At 44.9% G+C, this 21,777-nt stretch overlaps 5 gene segments (V, D, J or C); 4 read left to right on the top strand and 1 right to left on the bottom strand.

Moving 5' to 3' along the window:
* The first annotated feature begins 2,974 nt into the window (after positions 1-2,974).
* Positions 2,975-3,750, top strand: LOC113126683 (immunoglobulin kappa variable 2-29-like). The segment is given in 2 exon segments: positions 2,975-3,023; positions 3,240-3,750. Coding segments are annotated over 2 exon segments (354 nt in total).
* Positions 3,751-7,240: 3,490 nt separating this feature from the next.
* On the bottom strand, positions 7,241-9,207 carry LOC113126632 (Ig kappa chain V region 3547-like). The segment is given in 5 exon segments: positions 7,241-7,495; positions 7,544-7,891; positions 7,994-8,074; positions 8,887-8,942; positions 9,048-9,207. Coding segments are annotated over 3 exon segments (435 nt in total).
* Positions 9,208-12,971: 3,764 nt separating this feature from the next.
* Positions 12,972-13,712, top strand: LOC113126661 (Ig kappa chain V region 3381-like). The segment is given in 2 exon segments: positions 12,972-13,023; positions 13,240-13,712. Coding segments are annotated over 2 exon segments (360 nt in total).
* A 1,640-nt stretch (positions 13,713-15,352) lies between these two features.
* LOC113126642 (Ig kappa chain V region 3381-like) lies at positions 15,353-15,958 on the top strand. The segment is given in 2 exon segments: positions 15,353-15,417; positions 15,515-15,958. Coding segments are annotated over 2 exon segments (408 nt in total).
* A 1,510-nt stretch (positions 15,959-17,468) lies between these two features.
* Positions 17,469-19,447, top strand: LOC113126668 (immunoglobulin kappa variable 6D-21-like). The segment is given in 2 exon segments: positions 17,469-17,522; positions 17,713-19,447. Coding segments are annotated over 2 exon segments (360 nt in total).
* The last annotated feature ends 2,330 nt before the right edge of the window (positions 19,448-21,777 follow it).

Here is a 21,777-nt window from a genome sequence, read left to right as displayed (position 1 = left end):
GATTTTTATATCTTTAAATAACTTGACAAAGTAATGATTCTATCCACACATACCACATACAGCAGTCGTTTTCTTTTTTACTACAGATCACAATTTTTATCTGTAAACACTGTCAGTATAATTGTAGAACTGTGTGTTAATGTTAAAATAACCATCCATCCATCTTCTTCCGCTTATCCGGGGCCGAGTCGCGGGGGCGGTAGCCGAATCAGGGATACCCAGACTTTCTTCTCCCTGGACACTTCCTCCTGCTCTTCCAGGGGGACACCGAGGCGTTCCCAGTCCCTCCAGCGTGTCCTGGGTCTACCCCGGGGCCTCCTCCCGGTGGGACATGCCCGGAACCCCTCCCCAGGGAGGCACCCAGGAGGCATCCGAAACAGATGCCCGAGCCACCTCAACTGACTCCTCTCGATGTGGAGGAGCAGCGGCTCTACTCCGAGCTCCTCCCGGGTGACCGAGCTCCTCACCCTATCTCTAAGGGAGCGCCCGGCCACCCTGAGGAGGAAGCTCATTTCAGCCGCTTGTATCCGCGATCTTGTCCTTTCGGTCATGACCCAAAGCTCATGACCATAGGTGAGGGTAAGAACGTAGATTGACCGGTAAATCGAGAGCTTCGCCTTCTGGCTTAGCTCCTTCTTCACCACAACGGACCGGTACACCGACCTCATTACTGCTGCCGATGCCCCGATCCGTCTGTCAATCTTGCGCTCCATCCTTCCCTCACTCGTGAACAAGACCCTGAGATACTTAAACTCCTCCACCTGAGGCAGGATCTCTCCCCTGGCCTGGAGATGGTAAGCCACCTTTTTCCGGTTGAGTACCATGGCCTTGGACTTGGAGGTGCTGATTCTCATCCCAGCCGCTTCACACTCGGTTGCACACCGCCTCAGCGCACGCTGGAGATCCTGGCTCGATGGAGCCAACAGGACAACATCATCTGCAAAAAAGCAGAGATGAAATCGTGTGGTCCCTGAACTGAACTCCCTCCGGCGCCTGGCTGCGCCTAGAAATTCTGTCCATAAATGTAATGAACAGAACCGGTGACAAAGGGCAGCCCTGCCGGAGTCCAACGTGCACTGGGAACAGGTCTGACTTACTACCGGCAATGCGAACCAAGCTCCTGCTCCGTTTGTACAGAGACCGGATAGCCCTCAGCAAAGGCCCCCTGGGCCGACAGATAGTCCTTCACCATGGCCTCACCGAACTCCTCCCATACCCAAGTTTTTGCCACCGTCACCGCCTGGGCTGCAGCACGCTTGGCCCGATGGTACCCGTCAGCTGCTTCGGGAGTCCCACAAGCCAACCAAGCTCGGTAGGACTCCTTCTTTAGCCTGACGGCATCCCTTACCTCCGGTGTCCACCATCGAGTTCGGGGATTTCTGCCACGACAGGCACCCGAAACCTTATGGCCACAGCTCCAAGCCGCCGCGTTGACAATAGAGGTGGAAAACATGGTCCATTCGGACTCAATGTCCCCAGCCTCAGATTGAAGTCGATTCCATTTCCCTCCCCCAGGATCTGGTAGAAGCTTTCTCGAAGGTGTGAGCTAAAGACTACTCTGACAGCGGGTGCGGCCAAACATTCCCAACAGACCCATAGGCCGAAACAACAGTGAGAGACCTATCCCCGACCCGAAGGCGCAGGGAAACCACCCTTTCACTCTGGGGGGAAAACTCCAACACATGGCGGCTAAGCTGGGGAGCTATGAGCAAGCCTACATCAGCTCGCCGCCTCTCACCGCCAGCAACTCCGGAGTAGAAGAGAGTCCAGCCCCTCTCAAGGAGCTGGGTTCCAGAGCCCAGGCTGTGTGGGGAGGTGAGCCCGAATATCTTTAGTCGGTAACGCTCGACCTCCCGCACAAGCTCAGGCTCCTTCCCCCCCAGTGAAGTGACATTCCATGTCCCTAGAGCCAGTTTCAACAACCAGGGATCGGGTCGCCGAGGTCCCCGCCCTCGACCACTGCCCAATCCACTAGGCACTGGCCCCTTATGGATCCTCCTGCGGGTGGTGGGTCCACAGAAGGGCGGCCCCACGTTGCTCTTTGCCCAGCTGGGCCCAATGGGGGGAGACCCAGTCACCAAGCGCTCGCCAATGGGCCCCAACCCCAGGCCTGGCTCCAGGGTGGGGCCCCGGCTTCGCCATGCCGGGCGACGTCATGGTCCTCAGTTTTCGGTTAGGTTAAATAACCTAATCAATAAATAACACACAGGGAAACAGAACTGATTTGATGATCTGATCTTTATTAGTCTGGAAACTTTGACACAATCACCGTTAGAGAAAACTAGCAAACATATCTGGAAGGAAGAAAAAAAATAGAAAGAGATTTTCAGAGTAAAACCAGAATCAGAGTCCAGTGTTTCTTCTCTCTCCTCATAGTTTGTTGGACAAAATGTGGTTTTGACTCAGCCAGCAGCCAAATCCCTGCAACCTGGTCAAACTGTCACTATTGACTGTAAGGCCAGTACATCAGTACTCTGGACCACAGTACTACCTCACGTGGTACCAATACAAACCTGGAGAAGCTCCTAAACTTCTGATCTACCTAACATCAAACAGATGGTCAGGAATCTCATCCAGATTCAGTGGAAGTGGAGCAGGAAATGGAATCGACTTCACTTTGACCATCAGTGGAGTCCAGGTTGAAGATGCAGCAGTTTATTACTGTCAGAGTTTTCACAACATCAGCAGTCAGTGGGTGTTCACACAGTGAAAAATGGTCGTACAAAAACCTCCTTCAGTCAGACTGAACAGAAACTGAACTGCCAGACTGTTTGATCCTGTACATGTGAATATGCAGCAGTGAGGAGGAAGCAGGCTGCCATGGTGAGGGCAGCTGCAGCTGACTGACTCTGTGTGTTTGCATATGTGTCCTGCCTCTGTGCTCCAGACGTTAAGAGGCCAGTGTTGATCAGTGGCCGTCCAGGCCTTTCAGAGCCACCCACACGCCGGCAGCACCATGATGATGATGATGACGATGATGTCTCTGACTCTACTGCTGGCCACCCTGGGGCTCCTGGTTCAGGGTGAGACTCTCTTCTGAAAACTTTGCTTCAGGATGCAGCCAGGTTCACAACAATGATGTTCTGCTCTGATGGAGAAACACTGACACGAGCAGCACTGAGCTTCTTCCATCTATTGTCCATGTTAAAGAAATGATCCTCTTCTGTTTGGATGATGATCACCTTTCTCCAAGCTGGACTGGTCTCAATAAGCCTTCTCCTCTTTTTCATGTTTTCCAGGTTCATCAGGACAAATCACCCTGACTCAGTCTCCTGGATCTCAGTCTGTTGTTCCAGGACAGACTGTCAACATCAAATGTAAAGCCAGTTCAAGTGTTGGCAGCTACCTCCACTGGTACCTTCAGAAACCTGGAGAAGCTCCTAAACTCCTGATTAATGATGCTACAACCCGTCAGTCTGGAGTTTCTGATCGTTTCAGTGGAAGCGGATCTGGGACTGACTTCACTCTGACCATCAGTAGAGTTCAGGCTGAAGATGCAGGAGTTTATTACTGTCAGCAGGGTTACAGCTCGTTCACACAGTGAAACAACGTCGTACAAAAACCTCCCTCAGCTGCAGAGGAACTGATCTGACTCCACAGCTGCACTGAAACTCAAACAATATCAAAATATGTGGTTTACCATCAAAATATGTTTTGACATTAATTTTAATCATTTTATGACTTTTAATTCATCCAACACATAATTTAGTAACTAGTTAAAGCAGAGTTTAGATCAGGGCTTCTGTGTTAAAGTGAATGTTTGCTCTTCACATCAGGAAAAACATATTTCCAAAGAACTGGTGGACACTACAATTATATGTAGTGTTTACTGTTTTATATGTTTCTCAAAATATTGATTTGTCCCCACATTATAATAATAATGAAAAAAAATTCATCAGTGAACAGAAAAACAATTCACAAACAGATAAAATAATTGACCCACTATAGACCATGTTGACATTTTTATTTATTAACTTAATCATTGAAGTATTTTATTTTTATGTTTGTGACTCCTCATAAATAATGAAAAAGCAGATTTGTTGCAGTTTAAAGTTTTCATAGTAAATGTTATATATACAACATTATTATTGAACTACAGATTCATATTGTTGTTTGTTGTTTTTATGTCCAACAAATTCAGATGTTCCTCCCTCTCCAACATCAGTGAAGGAAAAGTTTCCATAAAAGTAAAAACTAGAAATCTTAATTGAGACGTCTCTAAATTGATGTAAATGTTTCAATGATGTTCACGTGTGCTGAGTTTGAATATCTGGATTAGAATTAATGCCTTTGTTTTGTAAAGAAAGAGCATCACAGTGTCTGTTGTCAGATCTTTTGTTCTTTCAGACTGACACTGCTCAAATGTAAAAAATATTTGAATTTGAAAGTAGTTTTTCACTTTTTGAGTGTCTCTATATGCTGATGATATTTGACTTTATATTTCCAATGTCTACACTTCCTCAGACACTGAATATTTGTTTCCTCAGAAAATTAATAAGGATATAAACTTTTAATTGCACAAAAGTAAAAGTTAAACTTATCTATTACTATCATCTGGGCTAAAAAAGTAAAATATTGCTGAGAGCAAAGAATGAATGTGATGAATAAAAAAAAAAAAAAAAAAAGGTTAAAGTGCAAATAATTCAAATGATACCTCATAAAAACAGTCTGTAAAATACAGCTGCTGATATAAACATGAACTAAAACTGAGCTCCAGAAAACACCCAAATTAAGCCTCACCCTGTACCAGGTCTACAGAGTCTGGAAGTGAGTGTAGACTAGAAAGAAGGGACTACAGGGCCCCAGTCCCAAGGCAGCTACCCCAAAGCTTTACCTGCTGAGAGTGAAGTAGTTCATACCTGTTCACAGTAGATGGTCACATATGCACATACAGGCTGATTCACTATTGCACCTATTTATCTCAGTGACTGGCCCCACATGGTGTTTAGCAAAACAAAGCAAGTTGATATTAAACGGAAACAGGAAAATTATACAACACACCAAAATTAACACGCTGGCCTCTTTATAAAGGGCTTAAAACAAACAGCAGCCTCCCTAATTGGAAATGAGGTCCCTGAGAACCAGTACCAGAACCAAACACACAGATAAAGCCCACACTTTTATTTCCAACTTTCACATTAGACCCAAAGGCCAAATAATGAGCGAGTGCAGCTGAAGGCCTCTCAGCCTGATTGGAAATATTCACCATCAGGAACCGGATGATGCTCCAGTCAAAACGGGCCCACACGACCCAAATCACAAGAACCGGTGCAGCCCGGATGGAGCTCGGCTGCGGTTCGGCCTATATTATCCTCACTCACACACAGTCAAAGGGAAGAAACAGACACTTACGGTTCTGTTCGGCTCCGACACTGGAGCTGGAAAACTGGAGGAGAAACAGCAGCGGAACCTGGAATCCACGGCAGAGGACCCACTCGGCCCCGGCGGTCCGTCTGACCCCGCATCCCGCCTCGGTCCAAAGTCCAGGCGCCCGGTCCGAGCGGCTCCACGTCGGACCCCGCTGACCCGGTTGTGCCAGCCGAGGGCGCCAATATCCCCAACTAGCCACCTGCAGCTAACACTTAGCTTGTTAGAGCCGCTAACTTAGCGGCTAACGCTGCCTGACGGCGGCCCGATACGCACAGCGGCTCCAAACGTCAGACTACGGACCGGAAAAGACAACATCTCTCTATCACTTGGATCTGCTGTGACTCCTGTCTCTCCTCAAACGCTCCCCCACCTCCAAAACTCTGGTCCTCCTCAATCGTTCGGCCTCCGGTGGCTCTGAGTTTGTTTTCTCTCCCGCCCCTCATCTCCGCAGCCAATCACAGCCCGACCTGGCTGACTGACAGGTCGATGACCAATAGAAGTTGCGTATTTAGCTACAGGTGTTGTTCCAGGTGAGGTACCCACCCAGCTAATAGGATTTATGACCTGGATTATTAACTGCACTGACCAAAGTACTTGCAGTTGTGTTCCCTTAGTAAAAGGTCTGAATTGACCCCGTTTTAGAAACTAAACTGTTTTAATCCCGAGTTTTTCCCTCCAGGGCTGCACAGTGAATGTTCCTCAAAATGCAGACGGGCTCAGTAAAAACATCAGATCTGCTCCTCACATCAGGACTGTTCAGGAAAACATGTTCCCAAAGAACTGGAGGACACTGCAGTCAGCAAGTGACTTATTTATTATTTAACTACATTATATTAAAGACAATCAGTCAACAGGAAATTATTTCATGTATACATCAAATATTTGAGCCATTACTGAACTATAGACTGTGTCAACCTGTTCTTTGTTTTTAATCTATTTATTCAAGTGTTAGTAACAACAGATCTGCTGCAGTTTTCAGATGAGTAAATGTAATACATTTACAACAATGTTCTGTTGGTTTGATGTTCAACAGAATGAGGTGTTTCTCCTCCAAACAGCAAAAAAAAAGTTTTAATTTAATTTTTTGTCATGATGTTGATTCAGAGTTTGGATGTCTGGATTAAACATATAATGCTTTTATTTTGAAAAGGAAGACCATCATAGTGTCTGTTGTCAGCTCTTTCAGACTCTGCTCACATGTAAAAATGTCTTTTTTTGAAAGGAGTTTCTCACTGATCTGTGTCTCTATATGCTGATGATATTTAACTTTATATTTCCAATTTCTACGTTCTGTCAGAGGTTCTGCAGATTCTTTTCTTGGGGAAATTAGTGAAGAAATCAACTTTTTAAAAAGACAAAGTAAATGAAACAACAAAATCACTTCATTATTCTCATGTGGTAATACACAGTGTTAAAGTGTTGATGAGGACAAAGAATGAACGTGTTAAAAATAAAAGGTCAAAGTGCAAATGTTTGAATTCATTTGGACTCTACTAATAAATAAAACACTTAGAAAAACCTGAAACTACATCAGTCCATCTGTCACTGGACATACTATAATACATCCCATAACTTTAAATACAGCACAAAATCTTTATCACACACTATTGTGATGTTGAATCAATGCACAAACATCCATTCTGTATTCTGATTTTTATATCTTTAAATAACTTGACAAAGTGATGATTCTATCCACACATACCACATACAGCAGTCGTTTTCTTTCTTTACTACAGATCACAATTTATATCTGTAAACACTGTCAGTTTAATTGTAGAACTGTGTGTTAATGTTAAAATAACCTAATCAATAAATAACACACAGGGAAACAGAACTGATTTGATGATCTGATCTTTATTAGTCTGGAAACTTTGACACAATCACCGTTAGAGAAGACTAGCAAACATATCTGGAAGGAAGAAAAAAAATAGAAAGAGACTTTCAGAGTAAAACCAGAATCAGAGTCCCAGTGAATCAGGTTAGGACTCGGAACACTGGTCACTCCTCAGTGTCTCTGACCGGACACTGGGAGCCCTGGGTGGCCTCACAGGTCACAGAGCCCACCTTCCTCCACTGGTCTGCAGGGAGCCTCAGGGTGCTGCTCCCCCTAGGAGACACCAATCAGCTTAGAGAACAAGTAGCACACAGCTGTCAATCAAACAGTTGAACTTACTTTGAACCTCCAGTCTGGTTCCTGCACCGAATGTGAACACCCCCTTACTGTTGATGTAGTGATAACTGTGACAGTAATAAACTGCTGCATCTTCAGCCTGGACTCCACTCATGGTCAGAGTGAAGTCAGAGTTTGATCCACGGCCTTCAAAACGACCTGGAGTCCCTGATGCTCGCCTACTAGCTGTATAAATGAGCAGTTTAGGACTTTCCCCATCTCTCTGTTGGTACCAGGATAGACGATTTGAATTATCCACATTCTGACTGGTCTTACAGCTGATGGTGACGGTGCCTCCCAGAGCAGAGCTCACTGCTCCTGGCTGAGTCACTGTGACCTGGCCTCTGGACTCTGAGGACACAGAGACAAAAACATAAAGCAGCCTCAAGGTTTTGTCGGCTTCACAGCGACAGACGTTCATAGAGGAGAGGAGTTGAATTCTCTGGACTTTACCTGTGAAGCAGCAGCAGAGGAGAGTCCAGATGAGGACGGAGATCAGAGTCATATTTTTGATGAGGAGGATTTCTGTGGCTTCTGTTGTCATGAAGGACAGCTGTCAGTCATCCAGTGTTCAACTCTCAGGACTATAAACTGTCCCAGAGCACTGGAGCATGGTGCTGCTGATGCAAAGTGGCTCTCTATGGAAATGTTCTGACTGAGTCCAACAGGGACTTGGATCACTCTGATCAGGCTGATTATTCATGGATCAATCAATTTATCACAGTATTGATTAGAAATGTGTCATATTGATGTTTATGTGGATTTGTTTTGTGAATTTTTTTCAGAAATGTTTGTTTCAAATGTTTTGAATGATTTAACAGATGAATTAATTTGGGTGTTTTCTGGAGCTCAGTTTTAGTTCATGTTTATAACAGCAGCTGTGTTTTACAGACTGTTTTTGTTGACTTTGTTTCAGACAGAAAGCCGTGTCTCTGCACTGAGAGGTTTTTGTACGACGCCTCAGTCACTTTGTGTCACTGTGCACAGTGAAAAATGGTCGTACAAAAACCTCCTTGAGTCAGATTGAACAGAAACTAAAAAAACTGCTGCAGCTGGAAAGTACTGCAGAGACTGATACAGTTCACTGTTCAAATCAACATTTAACAAAAACAGGTCCAATGATCTAAAATTATTGTCGTCAGTAGGAACACACTGATGGTAATCCTGATGCTAAAGGTAATGCTAATACAGGTGCTAACACTGATGCTAACAGTAATGCTAATTCTGATACTAACACTGATGCTAACAGTAATGCTAATTCTGATACTGACACTAATGCTAGTAGCAACATGCTAACACTGATGCTAGTAGCAACATGCTAACACCAATGACACAAACAGACTCACCAATTCCAGTTGATAAACAGGCACCGAACAGCTCCTACAGCGGCGGTAGTTGGTTGCTAAGAGCATAGAATAGCAGGTTTAAGTTTACAGTGAATTTAACACTGAACCAAAGAGAAAATAAGCCTTTGTTTGTTTGTTTGTTTGTTTGTTTGCGTACATACCTGTTGCAGTTCTCCCGTAGGTTTCCCCTCGCGCTATTGAAGGGAGAACCGGAAACAGTTTGCAATACCAGCTGCAACGAAGGCGATTGGCTGGCCGAGTCACATGACTCTCAGCCATGCCACGTCGATGTAGTGGTGCGTTCAGGGACTCATGGGTGTGAAAGAATACAAAATAAGGCGGTTTTTGACCTGGGTTAGAGAAGACCATTAGTGTCTGTTGTCAGCTCTGATTTTTATATCTTTAAATAACTTGACAAAGTAATGATTCTATCCACACATACAGCAGTCGGTTTCTTTTTTTTTTTTAAATCAGATCACAATTTTTATCTGTAAACATTGTCAGTGTAATTGTAGAACTGTGTGTTAATGTTAAAATAACCATCCATCCATCTTCTTCCGCTTATCCAGGGCCGGGTCGCGGGGGCAGTAGCCGAATCAGGGATACTCAGACTTCCTTCTCCCTGGACACTTCCTCCTGCTTTTCCAGGGGGACACCGAGGCGTTCCCAGTCCCTCCAGCGTGTCCTGGGTCTACCCCGGGGCCTCCTCCCGGTGGGACATGCCCGGAACACCTCCCCAGGGAGGCACCCAGGAGGCATCCGAAACAGATGCCCGAGCCACCTCAACTGACTCCTCTCGATGTGGAGGAGCAGCAGCTCTACTCCGAGCTCCTCCCGGGTGACTGAGCTCCTCACCCTATCTCTAAGGGAGCGCCCGGCCACCCTGGGGAGGAAGCTCATTTCAGCCGCTTGTATCCGCGATCTTGTCCTTTCGGTCATGACCCAAAGCTCATGACCATAGGTGAGGGTAGGAACGTAGATTGACCGGTAAATCGAGAGCTTCGCCTTCTCGCTTAGCTCCTTCTTCACCACAACGGACCAGTACACCGACCTCATTACTGCTGCCGATGCCCCGATCCGTCTGTCAATCTCGCGCTCCGTCCTTCCCTCACTCGTGAACAAGACCCTGAGATACTTAAACTCCTCCACCTGAGGCAGGATCTCTCCCCTGGCCTGGAGATGGCAAGCCACCTTTTTCCGGTTGAGTACCATGGCCTCGGACTTGGAGGTGCTGATTCTCATCCCAGCCGCTTCACACTCGGTTGCAAACTGCCCCAGCGCACACTGGAGATCCTGGCTCGATGGAGCCAACAGGACAACATCATCTGCAAAAAGCAGAGATGAAATCGTGTGTTCCCTGAACTGAACTCCCTCCGGCCCCTGGCTGCGCCTATAAATTCTGTCCATAAATGTAATGAACAGAACCGGTGACAAAGGGCAGCCCTGCCGGAGTCCAACGTGCACTGGGAACAGGTCTGACTTACCACCGGCAATGCGAACCAAGCTCCTGCTCCGTTTGTACAGAGACCGGATAGCCCTCAGCAAAGGCCCCCGGGCTGACAGATAGTCCTTCACCATGGCCTCACCAAACTCCTGCCATACCCGAGTTTTTGACACCGTCACCGCCTGGGCTGCAGCACGCTTGGCCCGACGGTAGCCGTCAGCTGCTTCGGGCGTCCCACAAGCCAACCAAGCTCGGTAGGACTCCTTCTTTAGCTTGACGGCATCCCTTACCTCCGGTGTCCACCACCGAGTTCGGGGATTGCTGCCACGACTGGCACCCGAAACCTTATGGCCACAGCTCCTAGCTGCCGCGAAAACATGGAAAACATGGTCCATTCGGACTCAATGTCCCCAGCCTCCCCCGGGATCTGGTAGAAGCTCTCTCGGAGGTGTGAGTTAAAGACCCCTCTGACAGCGGGTTCGGCCAAACATTCCCAACAGACCCATAGGCCGAAACAACAGTGAGAGGCCTTTCCCCGACCCGAAGGTGCAGGGAAACCACCCTTTCACTCTGGGGGGGAAAACTCCAACACGTGGCAGCTAAGCTGGGGAGCTATGAGCAAGCCCACATCAGCTCGCCGCCTCTTACCGCGAGCAACTCCAGAGTAGAAGAGAGTCCAGCCCCTCTCAAGGAGCTGGGTTCCAGAGCCCATGCTGTGCGCGGAGGTGAGCCCGAATATCTCTAGTCGGTACCGCTCGACCTCCCGCACAAGCTCAGGCTCCTTCCCCCCCAGTGAGGTGACATTCCATGTCCCTAGATCCAGTTTCAGCATCCAGGGATCGGGTCGCCGAGGTCCCCGCCCTCGACCACTGCCCAATCCACTAGGCACCGGCCCCTTATGGATCCTCCTGCGGGTGGTGGGTCCACAGAAGGGCGGCCCCACGTTGCTCTTTGCCCGGCTGGGCCCCATGGGGGGAGACCCAGTCACCAAGCGCTCGCCAACGGGCCCCAACCCCAGGCCTGGCTCCAGGGTGGGGCCCCGGCTTCGCCATGCAGGGCGACGTCACAGTCCTCGGTTTTCGCTTCATAAGAGGTCAGTGAACTGCTCTTAGTCTGGTCCGTCACCTAGGACCTGTTTGCCTTGGGAGACCCTGCCAGGGGCATATAGCCCCGGACAACATAGCTCCTAGGATCATACGGGCACTCAAACCCCTCCACCACGATAAGGTGGTGGTTCAAGGAGGGGGTTAAATAACCTAATCAATAAATAACACACAGGGAAAATGAGCTGATTTGATGATCTGATCTTTATTAGTCTGGAAACTTTGACACAATCACAGTTAGAGAAAACTAGAAAACATATATGGAAGGAAAAAAAAAATAGAAAGAGATTTTCAGAGTCCAGTGTTTCTTCTCTCTCCTCAGAGTCTGTTGGACAAAATGTGGTTGTGACTCATTGTAATGGAAAAATGAATTGATCATTCTTACTAATTATGATTTTTATTGTTTCTTACTGTATTCTTGACCCAGGTTTGGGTTTTCAGGTTTTACAGGTTTTCATTTACAGGTTGATTCACAGACTTACTAAGGCTCATGTGTTTTTCATAATCATGTCTGATGTTTATGTTCTTCCTGACCTAGTATAGTCTGACACTAAGGGACACAGGGTTCTCAAGGATGTTGGTGAAGAGTATCTGGGAGAAAGGTTCCTTAGGACACAAGGTGTGGGGAAGGGACAAGTATAACAGAGCACGCCCAGGATGGAGGGTTAACTGTCCAATGAGAATATAGAGTTCTAGAATATAGTCTTATTAGGAATAACTTTGTAGAAAAATAGGGAAGTACAGACTTAATTATCTGATTAAGCGAACGATTATTTGCATTTACTTTGCATATCTGTATAAGTAGCGGCCTCAGCCTAGTAGGGGCTGAGCAGATGGGGAACAACATGGGAAGACTCTGATCAATTGTGTTCAATGTTTGCTCAATTCTTGCAAGAAATATATTCATAAAAGACAGTCGGTCTGCACTCTCCTTATTGCTCATCCTACAACGATTGTTTTGCCACAACACTCATCCAGCAGCCAAATCCCTGCAACCTGGTCAAACTGTCACTATTGACTGTAAGGCCAGTACAACAGTACATCAGTACTCTGGACCACAGTACTACCTCTCCTGGTACCAACAGAAACCTGGAGAAGCTCCTAAACTTCTGATCTACCTAACATCAAACAGACAGTCAGGAATCTCATCCAGATTCAGTGGAAGTGGAGCACGAAATGGAATCGACTTCACTCTGACCATCAGTGGAGTCCAGGCTGAAGATGCAGCAGTTTATTACTGTCAGAGTTTACATGTTATCAACAGTCAGGATGTGTTCACACAGAGAAAAATGGTCGTACGAAAACCTCCCTCAGTCAGACTGAACAGAAACAGAACTCCCAGACTGTCAGATCCTGTACATGTGAATATGCAGCAGTGAGGAGGAAGCAGGCTGCCTTGGTGAGGGCAGCTGCAGCTGACTGACTCTGTGTGTTTGCATATGTGTCCTGCCTCTGTGCTCCAGACGTTAAGAGGCCAGTGTTGATCAGTGGCCGTCCAGGCCTTTCAGAGCCACCCACACGCCGGCAGCACCATGATGATGAAGATGTCTCTGACTCTACTGCTGGCCACCCTGGGGCTCCTGGTTCAGGGTGAGACTCTCTTCTGAAAACTTTGCTTCAGGATGCAGCCAGGTTCACCACAATGATGTTCTGCTCTGATGGAGAAATGCTGACACGAGCAGCACTGAGCTTCTTCCATCTATTGTCCATGTTAAAGACATGATCCTCTTCTGTTTGGATGATGATCGTCTTTCTCCACGCTGGACTGGTCTCAATAAGCCTTCTCCTCTTTTTCATGTTTTCCAGGTTCATCAGGACAAATCACCCTGACTCAGTCTCCTGGATCTCAGTCTGTTGTTCCAGGACAGACTGTCAACATCAGATGTAAAGCCAGTTCAAGTGTTAGCAGCTGGCTCCACTGGTACCTTCAGAAACCTGGAGAAGCTCCTAAACTCCTGATTTATGCAGCTACAAGCCGTCACTCTGGAGTTTCTGATTGTTTCAGTGGAAGTGGATCTGGGACTGACTTCACTCTGACCATCAGTAGAGTTCAGGCTGAAGATGCAGGAGTTTATTACTGTCAACAGGGTGACAGCTTCCCGTTCACACAGTGAAATAACGTCGTACAAAAACCTCCCTCAGCTGCAGAGGAACTGATCTGACTCCACAGCTGCACTGAAAATGTAAAACATCTGAGTTTTCACTAAAATAATGTGATTAACTAAAATTCACTTTTTACATGTTAACACCAGATACAGTTTTTAGCCCATTCAGACTTGTATATCAACAGGATGAGAAACATTGAGCTGGACATCAAACTAAAACTACTGATGTTTCAATTCTCTGATAACTTTAATCCACAGTACAACAACATGTGAACACTAAAACTTTAGGTATTTGCTTCATGTTTCACTATTTTACACTGAAATACTCATATTACTACATATCATTATATCGTTTACTTCACGTTGTAAAATTAGTATATATGTCATATTTCATTTCTGGGAGAGGTTCTCTTCTCCACATGTCATTTATGTTTCAAAGCAAAAATGCTTTATGGACAATATGCTGACATGTACTAACACTTTAATTTATCAAATGTTTTGATTTGTTAAAATTTGTCTTTGTGCCTGAACTCTTCAACAGAAGCAGAGTGTCCATATTTCCAGTTTTATATCTTTCTATGCTGATGATGAACTATTTATTTCAAATTCTGAAAATATTTTTGATTATTGTTAAATTGAAAAAAAAAGTTTTTTATATTAATGAAAAATAAAAGAACTGATTTGATGAGAATTATTTTTATTATATGGAAACTGTAATCTTTGTTGGCCTTGTTGGCCAGGCACATGAGCGTGGCCTTCCCCTGTTGCAGCTCTTCACTGGAGGGGCCCAACACTGTCAGGGTGGGGCCCACTTGAGGAGGAGAGAACAAATTGTAGAGAAACTGGGAGTTTGGATGAAACTGGTCTTCAGTGTTTGATTTCCCTGTCTGAGCTCAGTAACCATGGCAACAGACAGGCATCACTGCTGAACCATGGCAACAGGCAGGTTTCAGTACTACAGATAAACAGGTAACGTGTCACTTAGTTTCTCTGATGTGTTAAAGTTCAATCTGTAAACTACTGAGGTTTAAAGAAACACATCATCTGTTATCAGACATGTGAGGTTTACATTTCCATGATGTACAAAATTCTCCTCTGAAACACAAAAGACCTGAATCATAAATGTGAGATTTGTTCATTCAACGTGAACATTAGATATAGAATTATGTTTTAAACCCCCTCAAACATTCAGACTCCTGTATAAATATAATCATGTTGAATGATTCTCATTGGACACACAGGACGACTTGGGACAATTTAAATATTTGAGTCAGATCTAGTAAATTTATGAAATATTCTTTCCCCAGGACTTAGACTGAAAATTAAAAACTTTTCAGAACATTTTTTAGACATAATACTTTTGTCAAATTGAAGGTTTAGAAATAGCTGAAATTTAAATTCCAGTCAAACCAAATGTTTAACTGTAGATTGTGTTTTGTTCAAACACATCCTGTGATTTGTAAAACACAGCTGCTGTTATAAACATGAACTAAAACTGAGCTCAGGAAAAGACTCAAATTAATTCATTTGTTGAATATTTATTAGATTTTTAAGATTTAAAACAGATATTTATGAAAAAAAATCCACAAATCAACACATTCCTAATCAATACTGTGATAAAGTGATTGGTCCATTAATAATCAGCCTGATCAGAGTGATCCAAGTCCCTGTTGGACTCAGTCAGAACATTTCCATAGAGAGCCACTTTGCATCAGCAGCACCATGCTCCAGTGCTCTGGGACAGTTTATAGTCCTGAGAGTTGAAGACTGGATGACTGACAGCTGTCCTTCATGACAACAGAAGCCACAGAAATCCTCCTCATCAAAAACATGACTCTGATCTCCGTCCTCATCTGGACTCTCCTCTGCTTCACTCAGGGTGAGGAAAATCTCTTTTCTGTCATGTGAAAATCATTTGCAGTGTCGCTGAGTTTCACCTCAGCTTCTCATGTCCAGTGTTTCTTCTCTCTCCTCAGAGTCTGTTGGACAAAATGTGGTTGTGACTCAGCCAGCAGCCAAATCCCTGCAGCCTGGTCAAACTGTCACTATTGACTGTAAGGCCAGTCCAAAAGTAGCTCACTTCACTGGATCACAGTACTCTGGACCACAGTACTTCTTCTCCTGGTACCAACAGAAACCTAGAGAACCTCCTAAACTTCTGGTCTACAGAACATCAGAAAGACAGTCAGGAATCTCATCCAGATTCAGTGGAAGTGGAGCAGGAAATGGAATCGACTTCAATCTGACCATCAGTGGAGTCCAGGCTGAAGATGCAGCAGTTTATTACTGTCAGAGTTATCACAGCATCAACAGTCAGGTTGTGTTCACACAGTGAAAAATGGTCGTACAAAAACCTCCCTCAGTCAGACTGAACAGAAACTGAACTGACTGCTGCAGCTGGAAACTACTGCAGAGACTGATACAGTTCACTGAGGACACACACACACACACACACACACACACACACACACACACACACACACACACACAGTTCAAATCAACATTTAACAAAAACAGGTCCAATGATCCAAAATGATGCTGATGGAATTTAAACTCCTTTCTCCATGACAGCGTCTCACCATCCTTTCATATCCCAGTATAATCCCATGGTTTTAAGGGATTGGCAAAAGAATCAAGATGAGCCAAACTGGGACATGCTACTGCCCTTAAATGGTTTAAGTACTATCTTGATGGCAGGAAGTATTTCGTTGAAATTGGTAACTGTGTCTCAGACCAAATGGCGTTGACATGTGGGGTCACACACCACCATACCATACCATAACTATGCAGATGACCCTCAGATTTACATTTCATTCACAGCAGGTGAATATGGACCAGTCGATTCACTGTGTCACTACATTGAACAGATCACTGTGTGGATGCAAAACAACTCTCTCCAAATAAACAGTGACAAGACTGAAATAATCATCTTTGGGACACAGAAACAAAGAGAAAGTGTCAGCAGTCACCTCCAGTCTCTTTCTCTAAAACCTAAAAATCAGGTCAGAAATCTCGGGGTAATCATGGACTCAGACTTGAATTTTAACAGCCACATTAAATCAATTACATCGTCACCATTTTATCATCTCAAAAACATTGGCAGAATCAAGGGGATTGTGTCTAAACCAGACTTGGAGAGAGTCATCCATGCATTTATCTCCAGCAGGTTAGATTACTGTAACTGCTTACGGGGCTCTCAAAACAAGCTGTAAGGCAGCTGCAGTACATTCAGACCAGAACCTGGAAGTACAACCACATTACTCCTGTTCTCAGATCTCTGCACTGGTTCCCTGTCACTCAGAGAAAAGACTTTAAAACAGCACTGCTTGTGTATAAGACTCTTCATGGCTCAGCACCACAGTACATCTCTGACATGTTGATATGTGCCCAATCAGGACTAAACAGGGAGAAGCAGTGTTTCAGTTTTATGTTTTAAGCAGCAAAATCAAACAAGCTCAGTGAGACTAAAAGTTCTGTGTGCAGCTTTCAGTCCCATCACATGATCATCCTCAGCACATGGACTTTCCCAGTTGTCACTGAGCTGTGGATGTTCAAATTTCCATTCCTCTGAGCATTTTGGGACAAATGATCCACACTGGCTTCAGAGTCAAAGCATCATTTCACTTTGGCAAACTCATGTCTCAGCTTCACTTGGTGAAATCTCCACTTTACAAACACACAAACATGTCACAGCTGTTTTCACATCAATCTACAAAGAAGTGGACGAGTTCACTGCCAGACTGTTTGATCCTGTACATGTGAATATGCAGCAGTGAGGAGGAAGCAGGCTGCCATGGTGAGGGCAGCTGCAGCTGACTGACTCTGTGTGTTTGCATATGTGTCCTGCCTCTGTGCTCCAGACGTTAAGAGGCCAGTGTTGATCAGTGGCTGTCCAGGCCTTTCAGAGCCACCCACACACCGGCAGCACCATGATGATGATGTCCCTGACTCTACTGCTGGCCACCCTGGGGCTCCTGGTTCAGGGTGAGACTCTCTTCTGAAAACTTTGCTTCAGGATGCAGCCAGGTTCACCACAATGATGTTCTGCGCTGATGGAGAAACGCTGACACGAGCAGCCCTGAGCTTCTTCCATCTATTGTCCATGTTAAAGAAATTATCCTCTTCTGTTTGGATGATGGTCGTCTTTCTCCAAGCTCTTTTTCATGTTTTCCAGGTTCATCAGGACAAATCACCCTGACTCAGTCTCCTGGATCTCAGTCTGTTGTTCCACGACAGACTGTCAGCATCAGATGTAAAGCCAGTTCAGGTGTTGGCAGCTCACTCCACTGGTACCTTCAGAAACCTGGAGACGCTCCTAAACTCCTGATTTATTATGCTACAAATCGTCAGTCTGGAGTTTCTGATCGTTTCAGTGGAAGTGGATCTGGGACTGACTTCACTCTGACCATCAGTAGAGTTCAGGCAGAAGATGCAGGAGTTTATTACTGTCAGCAGAGTAGCAGCTGGCCGCTCACACAGTGAAACAACGTCGTACAAAAACCTCCCTCAGCTGCAGAGGAACTGATCTGACTCCACAGCTGCACTGAAACTCAAAACAACAAAGTACCGGAGGACACTACAGTCAGCAAGTGACTTATTTATTATTAAACTACATTATATTAAAGACAGTCAACAGAAAATTATTTCATAAATAGATGAAACATTTCAGCCATGACTGAACTACAGACTGTCTACATGTTTTTTATTGTTCATATATTTATTTCTATGGTTTGATGTCCAACAGAGTGACGTGTTTCCCTTCAAACCAACAGTGAAGAAAAAGTTTTATGTTTGTAATTTTTCTCATGATGTTGCTTCTGTGTTTGGATATCTGGATTAGAGACTCTGGGCTTTTATTTTGAAAAGGAAGTGTAGCACATATGTGGGCTGACCTCCAGATTAGATGATTAACCTATTAACGAATGTCATCACTTGCTTATGGCAGGCTAGGGATACCAGAAGACTTAGTTCGGCTCAGGGAGCTGTGGTGAAGTAAATGATGACACAAAGAGGAAATTGATTAGTGATGGGACCTTATACTGAGGGTGAGACTGACAAAACAACAACACCAACATATAACAATATAAACCCCAGGCTATATACAATCTGCAGATTTGGGTTAGATCTGGTTTCAGGGTAGATGAAGCAGTTGGAAATACACTTCACTATTTAGGTCCCAGTTCACAACAAAGCAATAAGTTGACCAACATAATTACAGAAATTATACAGTAACAACATTCACAATTGCACAGGACCTTGTACCCAGACAGACGATGAGTCCGCACCACAAACGGCACCTGGTCAGTAACAACTCGTACACACTACACACATGCACCACACAGAACAGTGCAGACCATGTGCCCTTCAGTGCCTGCAAACTGTCCATGGGATGTGACTTGTCCAAGGCCGAGGAGCAGCTTCAGTGGAAATGTGTGGCTGTGAGTGAGTTAGTGAGGGGACCAGGGCTGAAACAGCCTCCTACCAGACCCACAGGAGGACGGGGTCAAACTGGAGAACTCCAGGCTGCTTGTAGCTCGCCATCAGGTTTGTTTGACCCCAAACAGGAGTGTGTCTGACCCATATCCAGTATGAACCAGTAACACGGCTCTCCACAGCATCACAGTCCCTCAGTACCATGACATGTTTAAACCAAGCAATAAAAATGAAGAGTAAAGTGCTGGGTTGGTATTAAAGTCATCAAAACACAACAGAATAATTCCTAGAGATTATTGGTGTCAATAGAAACACACTGATGCTAACACTGATGCTAGTAGCAACATGCTAACACTGATGCTAGTAGCAACATGCTAACACCAATGACACAAACAGACTCACCAATTCCAGTTGATAAACAGGCACCGAACGGCTCCTACAGCGGCGGTAGTTGGTTGCTAAGATCATAGAATAGCAGGTTTAAGTTTACAGTGAATTTAACACTGAACCAAAGAGGAAATAAGCCTTTGTTTGTTTATTGGTTTGTCTGTTTGTTTGTTTGTTTGTTTGCGAACATAAGTGTTACAGTTCTCCCGTAGCTTTCGCCTCGCGCTAGTGAAGGGAGAACCGGAAACAGTTTGTGACTCCAACTACAAAGAACGCGATTGGCTGGCCAAGTCACATGACTGCCGGCCATGCTACGTCGATGTAGTGGTGCGTTCAAGGACTCATGGGTGTGAAACAATACTAACCAAGGCGGGTTTGGACCTGGGTTAGAGAAGACCATCATAGTGTCTGTTGTCAGCTCTGATTTTTATATCTTTAAAAAACTTGACAAAGTAATGATTCTATCCACACATACCACATACAGCAGTCGGTTTCTTTTGTTTTTATTACAGATCACAATTTTTATCTGTAGTGTTAGGAAATAAATGTAGTCTGGAAACTTTGACACAATCACTGTTATAGAAAACTAGCAAACATATCTGGAAGGAAGAACAAAAATAGAATGTGATTTTCAGAGTAAAACCAGAATCAGAGTCCAGTGTTTCTTCTCTCTCCTCACAGTCTGTTGGACAAAATGTGGTTGTGACTCAGCCAGGAGCCAAATCCCTGCAGCCTGGTCAAACTGACTGTAAGGCCAGTACAAAAGTATATCAGTACTCTGGACAACAGTACTACCTCTCCTGGTACCAACAGAAACCTGGAGAAGCTCCTAAACTTCTGATCTACAGAACATCAAACAGATGGTCAGGAATCTCATCCAGATTCAGTGGAAGTGGAGCAGGAAATGGAATCGACTTCACTCTGACCATCAGTGGAGTCCAGGCTGAAGATGCAGCAGTTTATTACTGTCAGAGTGAACACTACATCAACAGTCAGTGGGTGTTCACACAGTGAAAAATGGTTGTACAAAAACCTCCCTCAGTCAGACTGAACAGAAACTGAACTGACTGCTGCAGCTGGAAACTACTGCAGAGACTGATACAGTTCACTGAGGACACACACACACACACACACAGGTCAAATCAACATTTAACAAAAACAGGTCCAATGATCCAAAATGATGTTGATGGAATTTAAACTCCTTTCTCCATGACAGCGTCTCACCATCCTTTCATATCCCAGTATAATCCCATGGTTTTAAGGGATTGGCCAAAGAATCAAGATGAGCCAAACTGGGACAGTCAGTGAGAAAATGCCTGCTCATGACCTTTGCCCTCAGCCTCATACTGGATCCCAGCTGTTTCAAGTTCTGTTCCCAGTCCAAAATAAAGTCATCAGCAGCAGAAACCTTCATGATCAAAGACCCAAACAGCCTCTGCACATACAGTTCATATCCCTACATCAACATATATATACAGTGAATCTGGTGACAAATGACATTCGTCTGAACACAGACGCTGGCAGAGTCTCTGTCTTAGTACTGTTGGATCTGAGTGCTGCTTTTGACACAGTGGACCATGTGATCCTGTTACTGGCACTGGTACTGCCCTGAAATGGTTTAAGTGCTATTTTCATGACAGGATGTACTTCATTGAAATTGGTAACTGTGTCTCAGACCAAATGGAATTTACATGTGGGGTCCCACAGGGGTCTATCTTGGGACCCCTTTTGTTCAAGCTTTACATGTTTCTTTTAGGTCAGTTAATACACAGCAATAATGTGTCCTACCATAACTATGCAGATGACACTCAGATTTACATTTCACTCACAGCAGGTGAGTATGGACCAGTCGATTCACTGTGTCACTGCATTCAGAATGTTGCTGCTCTGGTCCTGACCAGAACCTCGAAGTACAACCACATTACTCCTGTTCTCAGATCTCTGCGCTGGCTTCCTGTCACTCAGGGAACAGACTTTAAAACAGCACTGCTTGTGTATAAGTCCCTTCATGGCTCAGCACCACAGTACATCTCTGACATGTTGGTGCCATATGAACCATCTCGGACTCTTGAGAACATCAGGGACAGGCCTTCTGCACGTGCCCAGAGTCGGGACTAAACAGGGAGAAGTAGCGTTTCAGTTTTATGCACCTAAAATCTGGAATAGTCTCCTGATGATGTTAGACAGGCCTCATCTCTGACAATGTTTAAGTCCAAGCTAAAAACTTTTCTTTTTAGCTCAGCATATGACGACTGAAAGTGTTTTATCTGAACTCAGTCTCCTGTAATTTCATTTAAAGTTCATTTTCTACTATTTCCTGTTTCGTTTTTTGCCTATGTCCTTTTAACATGTCTTTTATTTCTGTAAAGCACTTTGAATCACTCTGTGTATGAACTGTACTATATAAATAAACTTGATT

Source organism: Mastacembelus armatus, chromosome 11 (assembly GCF_900324485.2).
Source record: "Mastacembelus armatus chromosome 11, fMasArm1.2, whole genome shotgun sequence".
NCBI lineage: Eukaryota > Metazoa > Chordata > Actinopteri > Synbranchiformes > Mastacembelidae > Mastacembelus > Mastacembelus armatus.
The sequence above is the reverse complement of the archived record's forward strand: the minus strand, read 5'-3'. Positions and strand labels throughout refer to the sequence as shown.